This window comes from Salvelinus sp. IW2-2015, linkage group LG6.2 (genome assembly GCF_002910315.2).
Source record: "Salvelinus sp. IW2-2015 linkage group LG6.2, ASM291031v2, whole genome shotgun sequence".
NCBI lineage: Eukaryota > Metazoa > Chordata > Actinopteri > Salmoniformes > Salmonidae > Salvelinus > Salvelinus sp. IW2-2015.
Window position 1 is genome coordinate 467,093 of NC_036846.1, and position 9,167 is coordinate 476,259.

Here is a 9,167-nt window from a genome sequence, read left to right on the forward strand (position 1 = left end):
TTGTAGGTGTCTGTCAACAGACATTCTGTTAGTGTCTATAACAGACATTTGTGTAGGTGTCTGTCAAACAGACATTCTGTAGGTGTCTATCAACAGACATTTTGTAGGTGTCTATTCAACAGACATTCTGTGGTGTCTGTCAACAGACATTCTGTAGGTGTCTATCACAGATTCTGTAGGTGTCTATCAACAGACCTTTTGTAGGTGTCTGTAACAGACATTCTGTAGGTGTCTATCAACAGACCATTCTGTAGGTGCTATCAAACCAGACATTCTGTAGGTGTCTGTCAACAGACATTCTGTAGGTGTCTATCAACAGACCTTCTGGAGGTGTCATGTCAACAACATTCTGTAAGGTGTCTGTCAACAGACATTCTGTAGCGTCTGTCAACAGACATCTGTAGGTGTCTGTCAACAGACATTCTGTAGGTGTCTGTCAACAGACATTCTGTAGGTGTCTATCAACAGGACATTCTGTAGGTGTCATCAACAGACATTCTGTAAGTGTCTATCAACAGACATTCTGTAGGTGTCTATCAACAGACATTCTGTAGGTGTCTATCAACAGACATTCTGTAGGTGTCTATCAACCGACATTCTGTAGGTGTCTATCAACAGACATTCTGTAGGTGGGATTAGTTACAGGATGGGGTGTGTAGTTGGCATGGCGACATGCGAGACAGCAAACAGACAGACATCCAGGGTCAGTCGGGACAACACCCTAGAGCTCCATGTTTTCCTCCAGCAGATGCTCCATCAGAGCAGCAGGGAACACAGCCAGGAAACACAGCCAGGGAAACCCTCGTGACTGACTGACACCTCTCCCACTCAACCACCTCTTGACCCCTACATGACTGTACTGTGCCATTGTGGAAGTAGCCATAATATCACTTGTGCGTGAGTGTGTGTGCGCTGTGGAGAAGAACATGCCACGTGGGTCTTCCCCTAATGTCTGTTGATAGACACCTACAGAATGTCTGTTGATAGACACCTACAGAATGTCTGTTGATAGACACCTCTTCTTAGGTCAAGTGTCAAGGCTGGTGGTGCTGCTGACATCAGAATAAGGGTGACAAGGTTTGGGAACCAGCGACTGTCTGTCTCTTGTAGCACAAAACAAAAAAGATGAAAATGTATGCACTCACTACTGTAAGTTGCTCCGGATAAGAGGGTCTGCTAAATGATCAAATGCAAAAACAAATGTAATATCTGAGGGAGCGGGAGTCCCGCAGTCCAGCCAGAAGCTCTCTCTGGTTTCCCAAGGATAGGTCTCAGTGTCGTGGAAGGCATCAGACGGATGGTAGGAGAGGAATCATTGGATCGGAGATATGCTGAACTTATTTTCTCTTTCCAGATGTATCCAGATGTTGCTGGTGATGTGCAATCCATTGCAGGTGAGAWGCTAGATATGCGCGTGTGTGTGAGTCCATGTTTGTATGGATACGTGTGTATGTCTATAAACGCGTCTTGGCAAAGGCATTTAGGACCTTCAGATTTTTGCGTCGTGTCCATCGTGTCCTCGTATCCTTCCCCCAAGGATGGAGGGAGTGGGGGATAGGAGAGAACATGCAGTAGCAGTATGCTTATTGGTACCCGTGTGTCCCGTGTGTGCAGCAGGTGTTTGGCGTGGATGGGGTTAACTTCAGCGTGCACGTGGAGAACCAGACCCGGGTGAGAGACGCTATGAGCCGGCGGCACCACCGGGTCTACCAGCTCTACAGCCGCACTAGCGGCAAACACGTCCAGGTGCTGGGGAGACGCATCAGTGCCCGCGGAGAGGACGGAGACAAATATGGTAAGACACACACACACACAGACAGGCACACAAGCACACACACACGCCTCAATCCTCCCAGCCTTGGCAGTGGGCAGTGGAGCTTGTCTCCGGAGCACAAAGACCGCATCGACCAACTGCTGACTCAATGATTCACCAGAGAGACACACAGAGAAAGAGAGAGAGAGTGAAAGAGAAAGAAAGCAGGAGAGAGGGGGGAGAAGCCTGCCAGGTAGAGTGTTAGGCAGTGTTAGAAACTCATCTCCTCCATCGATCTATCCATTGATTTTCCATCCTCCCCGTTGTCTTCTCTGGGTTTAAAACAGCAGGCTGCCTCCCCCTCCCCTACCTCCCTCCCCCACTCCTCCCCCCTTCCCCTTTCTCTCTTTGTCTGTAATTATGCCTAACCCATTCTTAAACCACGGAGGATCAATGCAGGAAGAAAAAAAGCCCAACGTTAACGCTGGTGTTCATGTTCCTCTGTGTAGACGAATGGGGTTCATGTTACCAGCTCTCCCATTCACAACCATGCCCTTCACAAACATACCACTTCAAGGCCAGCCTTATTACTGCTCCGGGAGCAGATCTGTTCTTGACAAATGGTTCTCAAAAGAAGAAAGACTGTGGTTAACGCCATCAGGCAATGGCAGTAAAGCATTGTGAGAGGGGGAAAAAGAACAGAGAGCGAGGGGGAGAGCAGAGAGGAGGGTTGAAGGTGCAAACATGTAGAGGGGGGGGAGAGAGAGGAGGGGAGAGTTAAGGGAAGAAGAGGGAGAGAGAAGGGTATTGATTTCTTGTGACCCCTTTGTTTACTAAGGTCATGTAGGAACCATTTTAGGGATTTCTTTTAAAAAACAAGCACAAGCCCTCTCTCTAAAGACATTGAGTCAGGGCAGTGTTATTACAAGAGAAGGGGAGCAGTACTTTAATATACACAATCAGTTTCACAATGGCATGATGAACACACACACACACACACACACTCTTAAAACAACAATCCTCCCTGCAGTGTTTGCTAGACTTCTTCTTCTTATGTAGCCTCGCTCTGTGTCGGCTGTCCTCATGTCTTCCGTGTATCTTTTTTCATGAGCCCCATTTGTGATGACCAGTCTCTTGTAAGACCGTCTCTGAACAGGCTTCTTTGACAACTAACCATCTACTCACCCAAGTGTCTGCCTGTCCTCGCTTTGCCATCTGCCTGTGATTGATCTGTCAGTTCAACCTAGGCTATAATCTGTCGCTCTGTCAAGTTGCGTTCCACCTCTTCCCTTATTTTCTGTCCCTTTTGTTTTTGGTGCTCTACCTGTCTGTGGCTCTAACGTCTGTCTGTCCCTCTGTCTGTCCTTCACAAGCCCAGCTTGTAGTGGAGGCCGACACCTTTGGTAGCCAGGTGAGAATCCGTGGCAAAGAAACCAACTTCTACCTGTGCATGAACCGCCGCGGCAAGCTGGTGGGAAAGGTGAGACCTCTTCTGTTTTCTCATGTTCTCAAACAATTACAGCATCATAGGCTTATGGCAAGAATCACAACAAAATACCCCAAAAAAGTGCTGTTTGGAAGCATTCCTGAGCATTTCTTGATTTTTGTTCAGATTGATGGTTTGCTGATCTGCCTCTTCTCTCCTGTCTCTCTCTCCTGCTCTCTCTGTTGTGTGTGTGTGTGTGTTGTGTGTGTGGTGTGTGTGTGTGTGTGTGTGTGTGTGTGTGTGTGTGTGTGTGTGTATTCGTGTCTCTGTTCTCTCAGAAGGCCAGTAATAAAAGTGAAGACTGCGTGTTCGTGGAGAAGGTTCTAGAGAACCACTACACCGCATTGATGTCATCCCGCTACGCAGGCTGGTACGTTGGCTTCACCAAGCGGGGGCGACCTCGCCGCGGCCCCCACACGCTGCCCAACCAGCAGGACGTCCACTTCATGAAGCGCTTCCCGCCCGGGGAGTACCCTGAAACCACGCCCTTCCGCTTCACAACGGTCAACAAGAGGAGCAAGAGGGTCCGTGCCACCGGGCCCCGCTAGCAGCTAACGCAAATGGCTACCCTCCATCTGCTGCCCATTGCCACCTGTACCTGCTTATTCAGTAATCGCTAACGGGATAACATTGACCCTTCCTCTGGACTTTAATACATGCYAATTAGCTAACCTGAAGCTAATCGCTGACGGGATAACATTGACCCTTCCTCTGGACTTTAATACATGCTAATTGGCTAACCTGAAGCTGATCGATAGTGGGCCAGAGATACACCCAGACTCCTGACCCCACCTAACGCTTCCTGCTACTGGGATAACATGTACCCTCCTCTGGACCCTGATTGGTAGTTTTACTAAATGTGCTAGTGCCACAGTACATCCACTAACGTGACCCTTGACCCTGCTAAGCCGTCACTGCCCCAGGCTCCACGATCTCTGTCCATTGACTGAAGGCCACTAGCTCATAACCCTGCTATCACAACTAGCCCATCAACCTGGCCCACTCCCCTGCCAGGCCCAGAAACTATGACAAGGCCCCTGAAAGCTAGCTAAACTGATGACCAGGCTTTCCAACTTGTGTAGGCCTTGTTTCCCCTCCAACCTCCAAGCTTGAACGTAATGGTGCTATTGCACTGTCACTGGCCAGTTCATCTCTAGTTTAGAACGGACAAACAAAAACCGGCCACTTTGCTGGTTTATCAAGCAGCCATGCTTTAAGGTAAACACTATTGCTCTGCTAAACAAGAATGAGTTCAGTGTGTTCTCGAAACTGCGGGTTTAAACTCCTTTTGAGGGCTAAAATGTAGCTAAGCTAGCTACACTGTGATAGCCCCAACCTTACTCACAGGCTTGGACCAGTACAACTATCTGACGCTGTCCAGGACTCACTGGATGATACCCACTAATGGACCAAAAGACAGAGACAGGAGAGACAGACAGATGGACAGACTGAAAGTCTATGAGACAGTGGCGTCATGCGAGAAACTGTGGAGCAACAGGTGGACAAACAACACGAGGAACACAGGAAGTCAGTGGAGTGGGGATCAAGCCACAGTCAGGGACTAGACAGAATGGCACTGTGGAAAAATGGACAGACTGCTTTGACGCACTTCTCTCTGTCTCACCCCCGCCTTAGTGAGAAGAATCTGTCAGACTTGGGGTGAATGAATGTGAATGTATGTACAGTATGTGAGTGTAAGGGCACCAAAGAACATTTGGGGGGAATCTGGAAAGGGACTAGAGGCCTAAATTATCCCTAGGCAACCTCCCCCAGCAACTCACTGAAGTGACGGAAGCTTTAAGAACTGGAATGTACAAACCAAGCTGAACCAAAAACAAACCAAATCTAATGACCACCAAAGACAACTGGAGACCAGCACCATGACACCTCCCCAATTCCCACTGCCAGGACAGAATACCCTCTTCTTATAGGCTCAGAGGGTGATGACGGGCGCGTGGGGGAAGGGTGCCTTCTCTTCATATATGCGTTGCTATAGAAACGACCCAGGGGATGACGCTCCTGTGCGATACCATGGATACAGAATGCTGCTACCAGGACATTCAGTGAAACACCAAAGTCTTATACACAAAATATAAAGGGAACAATTTATTAAAAGTTATATAAAGATGACAAAAAAAACTAAATAAGCGATCTTTTTATGATTGTTACTATAATTGTTGATATTATTATTATAAAATTATTTCTTTTATTTATTTCAGCTCTGTGTGCAGCAGTCTTTCTCGAGTCTGTAAACCTGCTTACAGAAACATGTCTACTGTGTCATAAAGCATCTATACACAGCACAGGAGGTTGGTGGCACCTTCATTGGGGAGGACGGGCTCGTGGTAATGGCTGGAGCGGAATGGTATTAAATACATCAAACAAATCAAATCACATTTTATTGGTCACATGCACATGGATAGCAGATGTTATTGCAAGTATGGCGAAATGCTTGTGCTTCTAGTTCCCGACATTGCAGCAGTATCTAACAAGTAATTTAACAATTCCACAACTACTACCTAATACACAGAAATCTAAGTAAAGGGATGGAATAAGAATATGTACATATAAATATATGGATGGGCCATGACCTACCGCCATAGACAAGATGCAGTAGATAGTATAAAAATACAGTATACATCTTGGATGAGTAGTGCAAGATATGTAAACATCATTATTAAAGTGGAATTAATAAAGTGACTAGTGATCCATTTGTTAGAGTGGCCAATGATATCAAGTCTGTATGTAGGCAGCATACTCTCTGAGTTAGTGATTGCTGTTTAACAGTCTGATGGCCTTGAGATTGAAAAACAGCTTCTATCTCTTGGTCCCAGCTTTGATGCACCTGTACTGACATCACCTTCTGGATGGTAGCGGGGTGAACAGGCAGTGGCTCGGGTGGTTGTTGTTCTTGATCTTTTTGGTCTTCCTGTGACATCGGGTGCTGTAGGTGTCCTGGAGGGCAGGTAGTTTGCCCCCGGTGATGCGTTGTGCAGACCGCACCACCCCCTGGTGAGCCCTGAGGTTGTGGGCGGTGCAGTTGCCATACCAGGTGGTGATACAGCCCGACAGGATGCTCTCAATTGTGCAGCTGTAGAAGTTTGTGAGGGTTTTAGGTGACATGGTTTCCATGTGTTTGATGCCRTTCCATTCGCTCTGTTCCAGCCATTATTACGAGCCATYCTCCCCTCAGCAGCCTCCGCCGATACACAGGTAAACAACCCCTTCACCATCATCATACATTTACAATATTTACTTAACTATGTGGAACATAAGTCTTCCACAAGAGAGTGCAGCCACTGCTGATCTACCATTTTGGGGTTTCTCACCAGGTTTCCTTTGGGTGGCCATGTTTCCTTTTTTGGAAATATATTGACATGTGGGTCTTGTAGGGCCCTATTAGCTTAACAAAACCTTCATTTCTTACTCTACTTATATTCCTGCCCACTGATCTGAAATTACTGTGGAAAATAACAGTAGGCTTCTGCAAAGCAGTAGTATCATTTTTCTTATTCTTGCTCTCAACCCACGGACATAGGCCGACACCTAACCCCCTTCATCCCGCCTAACCCACCACACAAACAACCCTCCACCACCATCCCAACACACAATTCTATCAGGGCACTACCATGAGACTTCAACATGGTTGCGTCACAATAAATGTAATCTTGATTTACTGTATTAAATCCTCTTGGCCCCTTCGGGAGATTAGGGCGTCCACCATGGTTCTCTGCCTCACCGTCTTCTATTACCTCTTTAAATTTTGTCTCTCGCCATGAGATCCCCGTTTTACTAAGTTTCCAGCTGGTTTTTGGCCATCCCTGCTTTTGTAAAGAATCTTCCTTTTCCTAAATCTGCACTGAACTGTAAAAACAGGATAGGTGAAACTAAGCAAAGCCTACTGGCCAGTTACTTACACCTGTCCAGTTCGTTCACATCTGAGCCCATGAAGGGAGCAACCAACCTTGGACTATTGAGATGCAGCACATCGCTTACACACTACCTACTCCCCCATCCCTCCCGGGAGGTCTTTATAGAGATGTCGCTGCCGRATGACCCAATCACGTCGGCAGACACAAACAGCTGACTCAGGGGGGACAAAGGGCTGTACCCGAGGATTCCAAGGAAGGCAGGAGCATGAGAGTGAGGAATCTGAACTGTAGGGGGGAATCTGGAACATCGCTGCAGTTCCACTCAGAATGATGGAAATATTCTGCAGAGCCAACCCCAGAGTAGAAGGTGTATGGTAATCATTTCGGGGAAAGAATGCCAAATATGTGTGAGAACGGCACTGTGACCTGAGAGCTCCAGGAATTATGGGCCAAAATCYGACAGACCCAGAGTAAGCGCACACCATATACTCCACACACACTCTCTCTAAACAGTCACACACACACASAGGTTTGTTTTTGTGAAATATCAGGAGTTAAGAGTGTAAAAATTGTATTTTCCCTAACCCCAAAACCCAACCCGTAAGCTTATAAATAGCATTCWAAAAAAATTGAGGACCTGCAAAAAGTTCTGACTTCTCCAAAAAGTTAACGTTTCAGGAMATTCGGGTGAAACGTTAGGATATTGGGTTCCTGATATGTAGGAAAACAAGTGCAGTCACACACAGACATTTCTACACCACCCCACACATCCATATGACACCAGTTATTTACAGTCAGTGCAATACGGGGTACTCTACCACAACCCACACCACAGGCACTCTACTCTTCCCCCTCCAACAAACTTAAAATAAAAAGTTTAACCCACCCATCTGTTGGTGAAGGATAAAGGCTACTGGTATGGAGCCTGTTTCTACAGTACAGTTGCTCCCCAACTCTACCCAAGAGGCTCAGCTATCCCAGTCATGAATGGAACCCTATTCCTTATATAGTGCACTACTTTTGACCAGGGACAATAGGGAATGGTGCCATTTGCAATGCATGGAAGCTCTGCAGGTTGGAGTTTAACTCTGGCATTTGAAACTACAGTACAACTTGGTACWAAAAAAAAAAAAAAAAMAACAACAGCCACTTTAGGTTCCATACGAAAGCTGTACTCCCATCTCTAGTACTTTTAAAAAGGAAAACGAAATACTTGTCGCTAAGGAAAACGACATACTGCTACTACAGGGTTGGTTATTCTATTCACACGAGTGGGTAGTGTATTAGAACAAGTTGTAATGGGATATAAGCAGTGTAACTACTTGGGTAGAACTAGTGTTTCACCATATCAGGCTCAGTGATACAGTAGGGTTAGAGCGCCACCCGGTGGCAAAACCTTAGACGACAACGGACACGTTAATGATGCCCAAGTATACTTACCCACCTGCAATGATGTTGAAACGGTCATTAAAGCTAGAATACAGATTTCGTGACACAGCACCACTGTTCGCCCCAGCACGTTTGTTGTTGTTTTGTTGATTAAACAGTGTAGAGTGGCTGGTAATGTGGTAAAAAAAAAAAAATACATAAAAATCACATTTTGTCACATGCTTCGTAAACAACAGGTGTAGACTAACAGTGAAATTCTTACTTACGGGTCCTTCCCAAAAAATGCTGAGGTAAAATAGAAAACCGGAGAGAATGTACTGCGTTCTTTACTTTTCTAACGGACGTGCGATGACGTAAGTCGGGAAAGAACAGTGTTCGTTGTTATAAGTAACCTTGTCGTCGTAATATCCTAAACGGACGTGGCAGTTTCAACAAATACACATTTCAGCTTCAAGGACGCAGACGCTAACACGCATCTGGGCACACTTACTAATGCAGCCATACACACAATAATGACAAGGGATAAACAAACAGACACATACAGTCATTCACGTTAGTTGGCTCAATACCCAATCACTGTCAAGTACTTTATTCACAATATCATTTTCTTTAAAAAAATCATTTTAATATAGAACAATTTTGACAAGAGCACTCAGTTTACAGCTAA

General features: G+C 46.1%; 1 protein-coding gene across 2 annotated transcripts in view; it reads left to right on the top strand.

The window, feature by feature from the left end:
* fgf18a (fibroblast growth factor 18a) overlaps positions 1-5,457 on the top strand; it is a 10,314-nt gene extending 4,857 nt beyond the window's left edge. For both annotated transcript variants that reach the window (XM_023989754.2, XM_023989752.3), the window contains exons 2-5: positions 1,355-1,394; positions 1,615-1,795; positions 3,127-3,233; positions 3,518-5,457. In XM_023989754.2, coding sequence (XP_023845522.1) covers positions 1,365-1,394; positions 1,615-1,795; positions 3,127-3,233; positions 3,518-3,787 — 588 coding nt within the window. In that variant the 5' untranslated portion in view covers positions 1,355-1,364 and the 3' untranslated portion in view covers positions 3,788-5,457. The remainder of the gene's footprint in view (positions 1-1,354; positions 1,395-1,614; positions 1,796-3,126; positions 3,234-3,517) is intronic.
* Positions 5,458-9,167: the final 3,710 nt, after the last annotated feature.